General features: G+C 31.6%; 1 protein-coding gene and 1 long non-coding RNA gene across 6 annotated transcripts in view; one reads left to right on the forward strand and one right to left on the reverse strand.

Annotated features, from left to right (window-relative positions):
* LOC130664459 (chloride channel protein 2) overlaps positions 1–18,099 on the reverse strand; it is a 37,657-nt gene that overhangs the window by 3,213 nt on the left and 16,345 nt on the right. For 2 of the 5 annotated variants that reach the window (XM_057464368.1, XM_057464365.1), the window contains 6 exons: positions 13,196–13,481; positions 9,047–10,177; positions 7,110–7,340; positions 4,985–5,208; positions 4,404–4,907; positions 1,122–1,349 (listed from right to left, as the gene is read on the reverse strand). In XM_057464368.1, the coding sequence (XP_057320351.1) occupies positions 1,122–1,349; positions 4,404–4,907; positions 4,985–5,208; positions 7,110–7,340; positions 9,047–10,177; positions 13,196–13,481 (2,604 nt within the window). Of the gene's footprint in view, positions 1–1,121; positions 1,350–4,403; positions 4,908–4,984; positions 5,209–7,109; positions 7,341–9,046; positions 10,178–13,195; positions 13,482–13,558; positions 13,601–13,765; positions 14,311–14,372; positions 14,392–18,099 lie in introns of those variants that run through there. The other 3 variants (XM_057464366.1, XM_057464369.1, XM_057464367.1) reach the window with 3 other exon arrangements.
* On the forward strand, positions 15,763–16,491 carry LOC130664461 (uncharacterized). The gene is made up of 3 exons (XR_008989413.1): positions 15,763–15,902; positions 16,175–16,262; positions 16,347–16,491. It is a non-coding gene; the product is annotated as an uncharacterized LOC130664461 (long non-coding RNA).

The following is an 18,099-nucleotide window of genomic DNA, read 5'->3' on the forward strand; positions in this document are numbered from 1 at the left end:
ATTTTTGCAAACCCTGCTATGAAAGTTCAATTTTCGAGAAGTCAAAAATTATAATTTTATTTTAAATCAAATTTTTCGATTTTTCATAAGAATTTCATGTAATTGAAATATGATATCGAGGTAGATGTCCTACATGTATTTTTAAAAAATCAGAATTTTTGATCGTTTGAGAGGCGAGATATTGATAATCAAAGTGCACACAGTTAACATGTAGTAGCTCGGACTTACCTAAAAAAAAGTCATATTTTCACGTATATTTCAAATTATTTTGCTTAAGAATCTTTCCAAAAACTAACAGATTGTAGAAAAAAAAAATTTCGAATTTAAAAAAGTTTTTAAATAATCATTCTACCGAGTAGTGAAAAAGTTGTAAATATTCAACGAAATCTGTCTCACAATTTCAAATGAGAAAAAGTGAGTAAGCGATATCAAGTAAAAGAGGAAGCTATAGCGAGTGAAAGAGTCAGCAATAGCACACACTATAGGTCGCGAGTGAACTACCTTAAGTTGTCTATCGTATTCGATACATATCACATGAGCGACAAAAAGTAATGCGTTATCGTAACGTGTGGTGGCGTTTCACTCACTTCAGGTACAATCACATCGTTAGTTGTAGAGAGAAAAATTAAATAGTCACTGGTCGCGACATCTTGTTACTACGTTAGTATAGTAAAGTTAAAGGTGTAATAGGATATTTAACGCACTAGTGCGGTTAAGTAAAATGTATAGGCAAGACTGAATATATTTGGCGCTTTTGACACGACTTACAGCGTTCGGAAATTAAACTTTCAAAGCAGGTGTTGCAAAAAATATTTAAACTTCGGTTAGGAGTGAATACGGACTTAAATAATAGTATATTACACGTCTAGGGCAGTAAAGCAAGAAATGTCTCAGATCACGTGTAATTGTAGGTCGAGATCAACAAACATGTGATCTGAGGCTTTCTTACTTTACTTCCCTAGATGTGTAATATACTATTTCTCCTTGACGGAGGCGGAAAGCGGCAACTTTGTTTTGCACAGAGAACGAAAGTTGACGCTTTCCGCCCAGAGGCGAAAAAACTCCGTAATTACTTCGAATTTACTCCCGATTTTTGACAGTGTAATGAGTGTTAATATTACCTCTTTTAACGCAACGACGCCAACTAATCTACCGATGGCTGTTACGTAGGCGTGATTAACACCGACCATACTGAAGAGACTGTGGACTTTCAGCAGTGAAGTTCTTTCCACCAGTTGAAAAGGCGCTGGATCAATGTGACATCGTGAAAAATCAACTTCTGATGACATTTCACTTTCTTCCCATCGTTTTTGATCCTCGGGTGACATATCAATCACTCTTTCACGTGGCTGAAATAGAGTTTTCATTTAAGATCAGCTCGTGTAGAAAAAAAATAAGCTCAAAATTGAATACAGTAAGGGAATAAATTAATTATGGGATAAAATTAGATGGGGAAATCAGAATTTTCTAACGTTTTCAGAAAATTTTTTATTCTGTACTGATCTTGATTAAAAACTCCGATTGAATTGAGTGGGAAATTTTTTAATTGAATTCAATCGGAAACAAAATTTCTAAATTTCCGATTTTCCAGAAATTTTTACGAATAGAAATAAATTAGATTTGTGGCAGAAATTATCAAAATTTTTGAGCCATTGGTAATTGATGCAAAAGTTCGAAACTTTTGAATTTTCCAGAATTTTTTTCGAATAGAAAACCGTTAGATCAAAGAAGTAGAAACGGTGGAAATAATTGATTTTTCTGAAATTTTTCGATAATTGTCATCAGTATAAAAGTTCGAATTTTTCTCAAATTTCGGAGTTCGATTAATCGAACTTTTTCAACTTTTTTTTTTATACGGGAACCTGACAGTTAGATTAGGAAATGATTTGAAAAATAATTTGAGGAAGAAATCTTGGATCAAATGTAGAAAAAATATATTTTGTTAGCAGTAGAACCGATGGTTTTATAAATATGATATTAATTTATTTAGAGGCAGTTTATTTTATGAAACCGGTGTTTATTTAAAAATAATTTATCAGTAAGCTGTTAGAAAAATTAATTCAATGTTTGATGATTATTAATTCAAATTAGTGTTGAAAAAAAATTTTGGCAATTCTCCCGCACTTTTTATTTTTGATTAATAACTTGACTACTAAAAAAAAAAATACGAGTGTTTGTATAGACAATAAAAAATTAATCTTGTAAAAAATTTTCTACATTTATTTATCATTTTATAAAAACCTGGCAACTCTCCCATATTTATTTTTATATTTTTCCTTGTATAATTAAATTTATAGCTATAAAATATCATTGCGTATTTATAGAAAATGTCCGTTAAAAAAATAAAAAAATAAATTTAATGTCAGCAATTTTCTCACATTTTTCTTTTTATTTTTTTCCTAATAAATAGATTTATAACACAAAAAGTATGTCCTGATTTACCAATAATATTTAACTAATAATTTTAAAAAAATTGGCAACTCTCCCAATGAAAAAAAAAAAAACCAAAATTCTCCTACCTTAAATTTTTTTGAAATTAATTACATAAAATTTTCATGAGTGTAAATGTAGCAGACATGGGACAATTTTTAAACTACATATAAAAAAAATAAACAATTAAATTAATAAAATAAAAAAAATTCATATACTGACTTCAGATTTTTATCAAAGTCCATTATTTAATTTTTTTGGTAAAAAAATTTTAGTTTATTATTTTAAAATTTTAGAAATTGTCGGTTGTCCGACAACTTTACTGTCATAAAATATTCTCCGATCAAAAAATTTTAACTCTTCTTCTTCACATCGAAAAATATAATCCGTAGCAGCTACCGATTGGCGATCAACAGCCGCTACCGATTATTTTTCGGTAGACGCTACCGGAATAATTGGTAACGGCTACCAAAAGTTAATCAGTAACAGCTACCAATTATTTCGGTAACGGCTACCGATTATTCGGTAACAGCTACTGATTATTTCGGTCGCTGATACCGAAAATTAATGGGTAGCGGCTACCGATTATTTTGGTAGCTGATACCGAAAATCAATGGGTAGCTGATACCAAAAATCAATGGGTAGTGGCTACCGATTATTTCGGTAGCTGATACCGAAAATTAATGGGTAGCGGCTACCGATTATTTCGGTAACTGATACCGAAAATTAATCGGTAGCGTCTACTGAGAAATAATCGGTAGCGGCTACTGATTATTTCGGTAGATGATACCGAAAATCAATGGGTAGCTGATACCAAAAATCAATGGGTAGCGGCTACCGATTATTTCGGTAACTGATACCGAAAATTAATCGGTAGCGTCTACTGAGAAATAATCGGTAGCGGCTACTGATTATTTCGGTAGCTGATACCGAAAATCAATGGGTAGCTGATACCAAAAATCAATGGGTAGCGGCTACCGATTATTTCGGTAACTGATACCGAAAATTAATCGGTAGCGTCTACTGAGAAATAATCAGTAGCGGCTACTGATTATTTCGGTAGCTGATACCGAAAATCAATGGGTAGCTGATACCAAAAATCAATGGGTAGCGGCTACCGATTATTTCGGTAACTGATACCGAAAATTAATCGGTAGCGTCTACTGAGAAATAATCAGTAGCGGCTACTGATTATTTCGGTAGCTGATACCGAAAATCAATGGGTAGCTGATACCAAAAATCAATGGGTAGTGGCTACCGATTATTTCGGTAGCTGATACCAAAAATCAATGGGTAGTGGCTACCGATTATTTCGGTAGCTGATACCGAAAATTAATGGGTAGCGGCTACCGATTATTTCGGTAACTGATACCGAAAATTAATCGGTAGCGTCTACTGAGAAATAATCGGTAGCGGCTACTGATTATTTCGGTAGATGATACCGAAAATCAATGGGTAGCTGATACCAAAAATCAATGGGTAGCGGCTACCGATTATTTCGGTAACTGATACCGAAAATTAATCGGTAGCGTCTACTGAGAAATAATCGGTAGCGGCTACTGATTATTTCGGTAGCTGATACCGAAAATCAATGGGTAGCTGATACCAAAAATCAATGGGTAGCGGCTACCGATTATTTCGGTAACTGATACCGAAAATTAATCGGTAGCGTCTACTGAGAAATAATCAGTAGCGGCTACTGATTATTTCGGTAGCTGATACCGAAAATCAATGGGTAGCTGATACCAAAAATCAATGGGTAGCGGCTACCGATTATTTCGGTAACTGATACCGAAAATTAATCGGTAGCGTCTACTGAGAAATAATCAGTAGCGGCTACTGATTATTTCGGTAGCTGATACCGAAAATCAATGGGTAGCTGATACCAAAAATCAATGGGTGGCGGCTACCGATTATTTTTTTCAGTGCAGCCTTAATTATCAAACAAAAAAAACAAAGAAAAAAGAACCTACCAATTGGACTTTTTTTGAAGCAGCAGGACTTGGCGCCAGCATAGGAGTATGTGGAGGTATATTTGCTTCATCAACACTATCGCTGCTTGTAACATTAACATTTCCAACTTCCGGATCAGGATCAACATCCTGAAGTGTAGCTGACTTACGAAAAATAGCTTCGAACGCCAGCCTGATTCTACTTTCTGCTCCCGTCACTGTCGTATAGGGAGTCATCGCTGGACTAACCAATGGACTGAATCCTTTAAGTGTAAACGAGTTTGTTTTCTTAAGGATTGATTTCTTTGGCTGTGTACCAAAACACGGCGTATGATACGTGTGATGATCGGATCCATTTCCCGCGCTGGTTAAATCATTAATACTCTGACGCTGCATTTTAAGGATATCCGGCGCTGGAATAACTTCGAAACGTGATGGCCGTCTTGTACGTTCTGGATCACGTAGTTTACGTTCCATTTCTTCTTTAGCGCGTTCTTCAGCTTCTTTTTGAAGTTTCTGTGCTACCTGGCATTCATTTAGAAGAATAAAAAAATAAACGATTATCCAACTTGCTGTTTATTTTAAAAATTATTTTTATTTACCTGAAGCCGTCTTTCGCGACCAATTTGTTTCTCGATAAGTTTTATTAGTTCTAATCTTTGTATCGATCCTAATAATATCATCGAATCTGGATTATCGACTAATGGAAATCCACGTAGTTTACGATTTTCTTTTAATGTTTCTTTCAACTTTTGATAACTTATTCCATGGTAAATATATTTAACATCTCTTACCATAAAATCTTCTACATAAATATTATACATTCCTAAAATAAGAAAAAAAAAATTTATTTTGGATACAATTCATTGTCTAAAAAATTTATGTTGGAATCTACAGGAAATCCCATAAGCAGTCTTATTGATTCCTATTGATTCTCATGGATGCCTATAAATTCCCATAAATTCTTAAGTATTCTCATAGATTCCTATGGATTTCCATACATGGAAGGAAAATTATGGAAACTTTTGCTATGCATTATGGGAATAGTTCCCATAATGGCATAGGAATTGTACCCATACTATTATAGGGATGGTTTCCAAAATATATGGGAATAGATTCTATACCAATATGGGAACCATTCCCATAATATTACGGAAACTATTCCCATAGAATTATGGAAACCATTCCCATAATGGTATGGAAATTGTTCCCATACTATTGTAGGAATCGTTCCCATACTATTATGGGAACTAATCCCATAATGATATAGGAACTATTCCGATAGCATTATGGGAACCATTCTTATAATATTATGGGGATAGTTTCCATACTATTATAGAAACCATTCCTATAATGTTATGGGAGTGGTTCCTATTATATTATATGATATATATTATATTAATGATATAGGAACAATTCCTTTAAATTATAGGAACCATTTCTATAATTATAGGAACCATTCCTATAATATTATGGGTAGAATTCCCATAATTAAAGGAACTGTTCCTATAATTATAGGAACTGCTCCCATAATTTATGGTCATAATTTTTATGTTGGTATATTCAAAAATTTTATAGAATTATGGGAACCGTTACCATAATTTTCTTTCCGTGTAGAAAATTTATGTTGGGATCTACAGAAAATCCTATAAGAAGTCTTATAAATTTTTATGGATTCACATTGATTCTCATGGATTTCTATGGACTCCCATGGATTTCTATTGAAAGCCATCAATATAAAAATTTTTACTAGGAATTCTTATGGTAGTCTATGGTATTCATTACAGATTTTTGTAAAAACCCATGGGAATTTATGATATTTTCAGCTAATTTATGTGAATTTTTTATAGTATGGCCATAACACTATAAAAATTCAATGCAGAAATTTACCCAGATCCCCATAAGAATTTTTTCTGGATCCCTAAGATGTTTCCGGCCGGATTTTTTATAAATTCTTAGACATTTCGAGAGACTTTAAGTTTTTTTTCTATAGATTTCTATGGGAATGTATAAATTTCTATGATATGGGCGGCCAATCCATAAAGATTCGTATGTCTGAGTAATTTGTATGGACTTTTCTGGATTCTTATGAATTTCTATGGATTTCTACAGGATCCCATATCCTTTTCCATAAATTCCCAAATCAACCCATAAGAATTTATGGGTCCATGGTATTTTGACTGTAGGTTCCCATAAATTCTTATAGAAGCCTATGCCTTTCTTCATAAATTTTTTTAAAAACCCATAGAAAATCAGGATATTTTCGCTAATTCACATGGATTTCTTAGAGTTATAACTATAACACCATAAAAATTTAATGCAAGAATCTACCGAGAAACCCATAAGAATTTTTTCTGATTCGCTATGACATTTTCGACCGGATTCATATAAATTCCCATAAACTTCTAAAATATCTCATTCCCTTTTTCTTAGATCCCCAAATAAATCCATAAGAAATCGTGGCTGGATTCCTATAGGTTTCTATGGATTCTTATAAAATCCTATGGATTTCTTTATGGACATCCATATAAAAAATTGTTTCCATGGGCTCCTATAGGAATCCATAAATTTTTGTGAAATTTTAGGCTAACATGAATTTTTAGGTAGTGAAGATAAAACAAAAAATATTAAAAATTACCTTGAGAATCCTATCGTATGCGATTATGAGAAATGATAAGAATGTTAGTGAGAAGTAATAAAACAAAAAAAAAACAACTCGATAGTTACCTGAACTTGATGGTAATAAATCTGGCAGATAAGGTAGTTTTTTAATAAGAATAATACTGTCGTATATGCTTGGCTGGAGTAATGCTGCTATTGCATTGCTTATAAGCACGGCAATCATTATAGGAACGATGTGAGTTATTTGCCCAGTCATTTCAAAAACAATAACGCTTACAGATATTGTATGAGTTACTCCCGCTGAAAATGCTGCTGCACCTACTGTTGCATACCCTCCTACATATTAATTAAAACCATTACTTGAATACTATTTATAACTAATCGAGTCGAAATCTAAGGCATACTTTGAACCTAAATGAGCATTGAAAACCTACATTAGACTTTTTAGATAATCATTGTAAAAGCTTGAATTGAACCTACTTAGACTTATAAAGGCATGAATTAGACCTACAAAGACATATATCGTGAAACGAACAAGCTCAGGGTTTTTTGAATCGACTCTCTGTTGGTCCCAGGCTGCTTCTAGGACCTATTCCACTCCTAGGTGTCATTAATCTACTGATAAAATTGCTGGATCACTTGCGGCAATTTTTTACTAGCCTTAGAATTTTTTAAATCGACCCTCTGTTAGTCCCAGGCTGCCTGTGGGACCCAATCCACCCTTGGGTGTCATTAGCCCACTGGAGAGATGACTGGATCACTTGCATCAATTCTCCAGTAGTCCGCGAATTTAACAATTTAACCTTTTTGTACACGGAAAGAAAATTATGGGAAGTTTTGCTATGCATTATGGGAATTGTTCCCATAATGGTATAGGAATTGTACCCATACTATTATCGGGATGGTTCCTACAATATATGGGAATATTTTCCATAATAATATGGGAATAGTTCCCATACCATTATGGGAACCATTCCCATAATGGTATGGGAATAGATCCTATACCAATATGGGATCCATTCTCATAATATTATGGAAACTATTCCCATATTATTATGGGAACCATTCCCATAATGGTATGGGAATCATTTCCATAATGGCATGGGAATCATTCCCATAATGGGAAAGGAACTAGTCCAATAGCATTATGGGAACCATTCCTATAATATTATAGGAATGTTCCCCATAATTATAGGAATAGTTCCTATAATTATGGGAATAATACCCATAACGTTATAGGAACTATTCCAATAGCATTATGGGAACCATTCCTATAATAGTATGGGAATAGTTCCCATACTATTATAGGAACCATTCCTATAATGTTATGGGAATAGTTCCTATACTATTATAGGAACCATTCCTATGATGTTATGGGAATCATTCCCATAATGGTATAGGAACTATTCCAATAGCATTGTGGGAACCATTCCTATAATATTATGGAAATAGTTCTCATACTATTATAGGAACCATTCCTATAATGTTATGGGAATGGTTCCTATAATTTATGGGCATGGTTCCTATAATTCATAGGAATAGTTCCTATATATTATGGGAATGATTCCCATAATATTATAGAAAGTATTCCTATAAATTATAGGAACCATTCCTATAACGTTATGGGTATTATTCCCATAATTATAGGAACTATTTCTATAATTATGGGAAACATTCCTATAATTATAGGAACTGCTCCCATAATTTATGGTTCTAATTCCTAAGTTGGTATAGGAGAAAATTTTATAAAATTATGGGAACCGCTGTCATAATTTTCTTTCCGTGTAGTATTCCTTGCAAGTCCTTCCTTCTGTTAAGTCTAGTTACGTTCGTTTCACGATTTATGTCTATGTAGCTCTAATTCATGCCTTCATAAGTCTAAGTATGTTCAATTCAAGCCTTTGTAAGTCTAAGTAGGCCCATTTCAAGCTTTCACAATTATGTCCTAAAAAGTCTAATGTAGGTTTTCAATGCTCATTAGGGTTCAACCTTAAAAGTCTGCCTTAGATTTTGAGTCATTGTAAAATAAAAATTTTAAGTACCTGGTGTAATAGGAGTATTGAATGCACCAATACGAACACCATTGGGAAATCCAAGTGCCATTGCTTCTCCAACAGCCCGTCCCAAAGCTGCCCCAATTTTGAACACCGGAATAAAAATACCCGAAGGTACGGGAACCGTCGAGCAAATAATTGAGAATACGAATGTAAATAAAACGTAACTAAAAAGCCCGACAAACACGTCAGAGTAAGGTGTCGACCAATGTTTTACTACACTCATTTCCTCGACACTTAATTTAGATTTAGTCCATGTGAAATTAGTAAACAAACCCTGAACTTGATTATGCGTATTCAGTTCACCCGCCATAAATTGACCGAGTCCCAACGGGAAGGACACGGACGCGACCAATAGGGACACGATACCCGGGTATAAAAAACGATTTTTTTGCAAAAATAAATTCATGCTTTTGTTTTTACGCATAAATATGACATACTGACGGTGTAACCAAACGTAAAAAGCGCCTCCGAGCCCACTACCGACCCCAATTAAAGCAAAAATGAACAATTCTTGCGGATCGAATGGGAAATCCATCGTAAAATTAGTAGCGAACATCGCAGTTATCGTTTCTTCGCGCTGGAACCATATCGCCAGTAATCGGAACATTGTTGCCCCACATACAGCCGCGAAAAAACCCCGCCAGTAATTACGTACGGCGAAGTAAACAGTGGTTACTTCGATGCTGAACAAAACACCGCCGATTGGTGCCGCGAAACAGGAAGCGACCCCGGCTGCGCAGGCAGCAGCCAACATTTCGCAGTTACGGCTCTCGTTTTCGTAAATTCCCTGGAAACTTGTCACTAATTTTGATAACAGGGTCGCTACAATACTGGCTATGTGGACAAATGGACCCTCTTTGCCTAGGGGTAATCCGGATCCCAAGGTTGCCGTCAGCCCGATAACTTTGGCAACTAGTGTTCTGAAGGTCAGATACTCTTTCAAGGCGACCCCTCGTAAAATAGTTTTCATTTCGGGTATTCCTGACCCGATACTCTGAGGAGCTACGATGTGAACGAATCCCGCGCTGAAGAGGATCAAACAGACTGGTAGTGATACCCATGCTAGGAATTGTAATGCCGGATGGGTTGTTAAGTCTTGATACAGCCATATCCTGGCTGGAAAAAATTTTTCATTAGAAAATTTGGTTAATTTGCAGAAAAGTCAAAAACATTTTTTTGTGAATTGTTTAGAGCCAGTGGGGATATTTCCGCATGTCTATTTGGTTTTAATTTGTAATTTGTCTACATGAAAAAAATTCGGTGCTTGCGATAGTGAACTGCAAAACGCAACGAATGACGAATTTTTTGTGAGCGTTTTTTTAAACTCATATACTTTTTTCCGAAGCGGTCAATTTTATTTGCTTATGAAACCTTCACAAAAGACTAATAGTAATTTTTTCCATGACAATTTTTCGATGCCGTTTTCGAAGCCTTATTTTTAAAAATTTTTGTTTGCTATGAAAAATTTACATCTGGGAATATTTGCAAGCAAAATAGCCCTTATTAAAAGAAGCGATTCAAAACAATTTGAAACGATTCAATTTTACTACTATATATATTAGGGTGTATAAAAAAAATCGACTAATTTTTTTTTTCTTCATTATATCGAAAATATTGTTGGAAATGACAAAAAAAAATACTGTGAAAGTTTGAGCTCTTAATATTAATATTAACAGCTGCCGCATCACAATTTTCTATTTCTCGTTTAAATAACATCCCGGGAAAAACGGATTAGATCTGACCAGATATAATTATATCTGGTCAGATCTAATTATATCTGATCATATCTATTTATATCTGGTTAGATATGGGATTTGAGATATAATCAGATCTAGTTATATCTGATCAGATCTAAACAGATATAACTATATCTGGGTTGAAAAATTCATCAGACATGAACAGATCTAGTCATATCTGATCAGATCTAAACAGATATAACTATATCTGAGTTGAAAAATACATCAGACATGATCAGATCTAGTCATATCTGATCAGATCTAAACAGTTATAACTATATCTGGATTGCAAAATGCATTAGACATGAAAAGGTCTTATCATATCTGGCCAGATCTAAACAGATATAACTATATCTGGATTGCAAAATACATTAGACATGAAAAGGTCTTATCATATCTGGCCAGATATAACTATATCGAAGTTGTCAACATCTAAACTAAATACAACAATTAACATAGTCAGATCCTATGACATCTGCTCAGATATAATTATGTATGTCTTATTTTTATAGATAACTGTTTATATCTGGTCAGATCTGCGCATATGTCGTAAGATCTGATCAGATAACTATATCTGAACTAAATACAACAATTAACATAATCAGATCTTGTTATATCTGCTCAGATATAATCATGAAAATTGTTCATATCTGATTATTTACATTCACGCGATCACATACGTGGGGCAGCGCAGTGGATAGCGTCAAAGACTTTGGATCTGAAGGATGCAGGTTCGAGCCCAGCAGTCATCGGGATTTTTTCATCAATCAAATTCATGTATAACTCTTCTAAGTAACGTTTCTAATACGTTAGATTACATTTCGGATCGAATGAAAACTATATTATTTTTTTTTGCAATTAAATTTTTTTTTTTTAATAGGGATCCTGGGAAAAAAGGTTTAGATCTGGCCACATATAATTATATCTGTTCAGATCTGTCCAGATCTTGTCAGATAGAGACAATTTAAAGATCTGGCCAGATCTGACAAATCAGATCTAATCAGATATAATTATATATGGTCAGATCTAAATCGTTTTCCCCGGGATGGGAAAATTTATTTTTTATGCTTTGGAATTTTGTAGCTCACGGTGGGACCAATACTTTTAAATGTTCAAGACATACTCTTATGGGAAATTTGACGCTCTACGAAAAAGGTCTCTTATAATTTTTCGATATTTTTATTTTTTCAAAAGTTATTCGAAGTTAAAGTTAGATTGACGATAAATTTTTCCATTTTTTAAATTTTCTGATGCAACCATCAACTTTATCGGAAAATTTTATAAGACATTTTTTGTAGAGCATTTTATTTTCTATAACTTATCTCAGAGAAAATTTTCGATATTTTCCACAAGTTGTAAGTTATTTGCAATTAACTGAAAATTTAATATAATTAATTTTAAGCAACAAAATTTAGATTATTTAAGAAAATTTTCAGTTAATTGCAAATAACTTACGACTTGTGAGAAATATCGAAAATTTTCCTCGAGATAAGTTATAGGAAATAAAATGCTCTACAAAAAACGTCCTATAAAATTTTCCGATAAAGTTAATAGTTGCGTCAAAAATTAAAAAAAATGAAAAAATTTATCGTCAATCTAACTTTAACTTCGAATAACTTTTGAAAAAATAAAAATATCGAAAAATTATAAGAGACCTTTTTCGTAGAGCGTCAAATTTTCCATAAGAATATGTCTTGAACATTCAAAAGTATTGGTCCCACCGTGAGCTACAAAATTCCAAAGCTTAAAATATAAATTTTCCCATGTCATTTAAACGGGAAATAAAAAATTGTGATGCGGCAGCTGTTAATATTAATATTAAGAGCTCAAACTTTCACCGTAATTTTTTTTCGTCATTTCCAACAATATTTTTGATATAATGAAGAAAAAAAAAATTAGCCGATTTTTTTGATACACTCTCATAAACATTCATCATTGACTGAATAGTTTTGTTTAATCAGGAAGCATACATACGACAATACTAAGAATATAAGTCGAAAATTTACAAATTTGCCTGTATATACATTTTTTTGTGCAGGTTGTTTATGAAAAATTCACGAAAAGTTTTTAGTCAACGATTGTTCCTTTTTTTGGGTCTTCAGTTCATAAAAAGTTCGTCATTAGGTCAGGCTTCGAATAGGCTTTGGAAATTCGTTTTTAACAAAAATTTTGTGGTTTTTCAAATTACTTTCCATTTTGTTAAATTGGCTCAGTTCCACTTTTTTTTTTAATTTTTTTTATCGAAAAACTTGATTCGATTTGAAATTTTTCTGAACAATAATCGGCTCGAAATTCAAAAATTGTCAGTTTTCGAGCTTAGGTTCTATTAATTTATAAACTCAAATTTTGGTAATGTCTTAATTTTACCTCAATTTGAAATATAAAAAAAAATACTAACCGTTATTACACATTGAGATTCCACGATCCATCGCATAACTAATTAATGCCATAATAATTCCCAGCAATGCCAAAAAAACCCAATCTTCACCCAACCTCGCTCCAGTATGTTTCCAAATGCATGCCAGCAACGCGACAGCTTTTCGACATAACGGACCACGTCTTGATTTGCGTAAGTCTTCAGCTCTAACTTTATCCAGTTTTCTACGCGCTTTTTCGTGTGATTTAAGTTTTCGTGCTTCTTCTTTAGCAAATTCACCCAAATCTTTCGTATAGCGACCATACATCTAAACACAACAACATAAAACATGTAATTAAAAATTCAAATTCAAATTTCCCGCGGTTTCATTAGTTCGAAGCTTACTCGGCAGCCGGGGAAGAACCCAACTAGTTCACGGTTCCATAGCTGTCATTCCCATTCCATAAAGTAGACAAACAATGCAAATTAATAAAACAATAAATACACAAAACAAAGTACAAACAATGTTAATTTATTATGATTTTTAAATAAATTCAAATTATTTTAGTCATTTAGATTTATTTTATTACTTTTTTTTCACAACAAACTTACAATATAGTCATCATTGCAGACGAAATAAGCTCTGTTGAGTAGACTGGCCGGCATAAATACAATATAAATAAATAAACTTATTGTTTTAAACATTCAAGTAACAGAGGAATTCATTATTCGTTAATTTTAGTAAACTTTTCTTTTTTTTTTTATTATTAAATACATTCGGTGCGATTATTTTTTTATTTTTACCCAATTGTTGAAGTAAAAAAAACGAGTCAAGGTAACAGATGTTTAATGATATCGAAATTGTTGTGATGGTGGTTAAACGGTAACTGAAGAGGAGGATTTAGTTGGTCTTTGAGCATTTGAATTTGTCGAAATTTGGCAAGAGTCAGCAATTATTATTTTTAGATTTTAGCTACTGGTAGTCATCGGTACTGAGTTTTTACACTACATCTCTTACCTATTGTTTACATAAATATATTAACAGACAATTGTCAGACATAAACTATTTGTGTTACCACTTATAACTGTCATTGTTAAAAAAAAATTTTATTTAATGTTTGATCGCTTGGTTGTGATTTTCAGAGGAGAATTTACTGAGTGATGTCATTTTATAAAATTTTTTTTTGAGCATTTGTAATTAATTGCTAATTTTTCTTACCAATAATTAAAAAAGAAAAAAAAAACGTGTGTCTTAATGGGAGTACTACATTAGACTGGGGTCAAATGCTGGCTGTTAATCATTTGGCAACCTCGACATTGAAGTTGTCTGCCTATACGATCTTTGTCGAGAAGCTCTTTTGCCAAAAATAACTATTTTTATTAAAATTCGTGTCTCGTTTGTATTTTATTTGTTTTATCAACAATAAAAAAGAAGGTAATGCTATTAAAAATTTTTTAATAATTTTACGTAATTCGAATTTTATTTTTGGGGTAAAAAAAATTTTTAGGGAACAAATTAAAATTTTCCAGGAAATTTATTGGGGACGAAGGCACCTTTAGTCTGTAGTTCGCTTAAAATTAAAATTGAAGCTAAACTAATACAGATACGGAAAAATTTATTAGAAGTAATTTGTAGAGAATTAAATTCACTACAAAAAAAATATTTGTGCATTTTTACGACAGGTTGATAGTTCATGAGTTATTTTGATTTTAATTTTAAAATTGGATTTGAAAAAAATCTATGGCTTAAATTTTGTGTATTTAACTTTGGATAAAAATATCTTTTGAACTATTGGATTTATGGGAAAACTCAATGAGACCTTTTTTGTAGAAAATTCAATTTCCTATAAAATCATCTCAATACATTTTAGCCGTATCTGTAATAGTTTATCTGTAATTCCAATTTGAAAACTAAAAACTGTTAAGAAAATAATTTTTCTCCAATTCCCTGATTCGAAATTTAAAAATTAAAATTTTGACTTAATTATTCGAGATACAGTAAAAATGTATCAGACAAAATTTTTAGAGAATTGAATTTCCTACAAAAATCATTCTTACAAATTTTCTCATAAACCCCATAGTTTACTATATAAATAAAAAAAAACTAATTGTATATTTAGTAGAATACAAAAATTATTTTTAGCCTTCACTAATTTTTTTTATCATCTCAACCAATTACTATATATAAAATATATGAACATATATATAAATAGCAAAAAAAAAAATGTATTTTATTTTTCGATATAATTTTTGCTAATTTAATTTGAGACATTCAATTGACGTCAACAATGACCACGTCCTACTGGGCAATGGTTTGCTAGTCCTATTTTAGCTATTGGACCTACATAATTAGACACCATTGTCTATTATTATCAAACAAATATCTTTAAATAAAATCAATAAGATTGAAAAATAAAAAAAAATTTATTCAAGTAAAAGAATGCAATTGCATGATCGCGTATTGACGATTGATGCACGATAGGTTTTTTTTTTAAATCTTATAACATTGTTTTGATATATATATAGTCTGGTCACGCATATATATCTTATGCATAACAAGTTCTATTATCAACACATATATATAAGCGTCATGCGCATAATCATTGAAATGTCAACCGCGGCGTTTGTATTTCTATTAAATTTTATAAAAGATTTCTCTACTAGTAAAGTGCAATTGCATTTTATTTTTATTGTTATTAAAATTTTTTTATATTCAAAAGTTTACTGCCGTGTGATTTATGATCCTCAAGTTAGTAGACAATTTAATTAACAATAGTCGAATTTTTTTCTACAAATCATGTACAAGAAAAAAAAATATGAACGTAGAAAATTTTTGAAATATTTTTTATAATTTATCGTTTTTGAAAAAATCAAAAAATTATTAGACGTCAGTTGAGTTTATTATCGTGTGTGATACACATATATATGTATATATTTAATTGTGTTATATTTCATGTGTAATGAGATTTACATAAATTTAGTATTTAAAATTATTTTTTTTTAATTAGTACTTTCCTATAGATTTAGAAGGTTATCCCTACTCTTTAAATGGTAGTTTTTTAGTCAAGGTCATGATTGTATGCCCACGCGATTTTTCAATGGATTTAATGTAAGTGACCGATTCACTTAATTTTTTATTATTATTATTATATAAGTTGATGATTTGTTAACTTTTTTGTAACGTTTTACGCAGGCTCAAGAAAAAAATTTTTAAATTTCGCGGTCTGCAAAAAGTGAAGATTAATCATTTATATTTTTAAATTTCGCGGTCAGAAAATTATAAATTCAAAATTTTTTGTTAAAGTCTGCGGTCTGTGAAAATAAAAATTTTTTGGAGTTCGCGGTTTAAAAAATAAAAAATTTTTTGATGAAATAAAATTATAAATAAAAAATTTTTGTAAGAATTTTAATTTTAAGAAAAAAAAAAATTAACGAATTTTTTTTCTGAGGAAAAATTTTTTTGAAATTTTATTTGTTAAAATATTTTGATAAATTGTATTTAAATTTTTTCAAGAAAATTGTAGAAAATTTTAAACGCAGGAATGTATAAATTTCATTTTTTGTAAGTGAAAATTTATTAAAATGGAAAATTATTATTGTAAATTTCACAATTTATTGTTAGACTAAAATATTTTGTGTTCGTTAATAAGATAAAGTATTAAGTTGCAAAACTGAGTGAAAATAATTACAAAAATATTTAAAAATCATGAGATTAATTAAAATAATTGCTGTAGTTTTAATAAATATTGCATCCATGATGTAGTTGACTTGAATTAAATTGATGCCATAAAAATGAAAATTTATTTTAATTTAGAACGACAAGTTTTATTAGTAAGATGTTATCTCTATGACTAAATAATTTTTACTGCACAGAAAAAAAAAAAACCTTGGCCTGAGTATATTTTTTTAAATCCAGAAAAAGCCAAAATTTTGTGGTTAAAAAAAAAAAAATTTCTCGGTTCAAAATATTCGTTCCAAAAAAAATTTTAAAAAGTTTGATATCTAGGAATTTCAAATTTAATAGAACTTTCAGAAGACGCCCAAAATCCTCAAGGCTTCAAACATTCAACAGACATCTTAATTTTGATCAGGGTCGCCGTTTAAGAAATTCTACAGAAAATCGAGACTCAGCTTCCTGAGCCCGAAAATAGCGGGAAGTTTTGGGGTTTCCCCGCAAGGTCAACCGCTGAATTTACAATTTGCAATTTCCGACATCGGAAAGTGAGGAATAATTGTGGAAATGGATAGGAAAATTCATGATTATCCTCACCCATCTCCACCCATCTTCATCCATCCTCATTCATCCTCATACATTCTCAGCAAACGGTTCAAGTTTTCGTATTTAAAATTAGTAAATGTCTTATTCATTGTTTCAAATATTAATTTTTTTTTGTATTTTTATAAGTTTGAAAAAAATTGGTCATCATGTCACCTTTTGAAGTTTTGAAAATTCAGCGCTTTTTCAAAGATTTTTTTTTAAACAGGGAAGTATAGGGTTCAAAAACTCCCTCATTTGACTGAAAATTTGTGTACATAAAATTCAAAATTAACTGAATCTTTTGCTATTAAAATCTTACGTTTGAAAAAATTTCAACTTGAAGTTCTAACTTTTCTCAAATTTAAAACTTCTGCATGTCGAATTTTTTAAAACTTTTTGAAAAGAATTTTATTCATCCAGTCGGGTTGCAAAAAAAATTTTTATGCCAAAGTATCATTTTTTGCTGTTACACTGTAAAAAATCCGGAGTGAATTCGGATTTAATTTGACTCCGCATTCCCTCCGCCACTCGGAGTTCCAGAGTTTTAAAAAAAATCACTCCGCATGCGGAGTGAATTAGGAGTTTTTTTTTAGCGGAGTGATCTCGGAGTGACACGGATTTTATTTCACTCCCAATTCACTCCGGTCCGGAGTTTTAATACTTAAATAAATGTATACCAATTTTTTAT

This window comes from Microplitis mediator, chromosome 3 (genome assembly GCF_029852145.1).
Source record: "Microplitis mediator isolate UGA2020A chromosome 3, iyMicMedi2.1, whole genome shotgun sequence".
Classification (NCBI taxonomy): domain Eukaryota; kingdom Metazoa; phylum Arthropoda; class Insecta; order Hymenoptera; family Braconidae; genus Microplitis; species Microplitis mediator.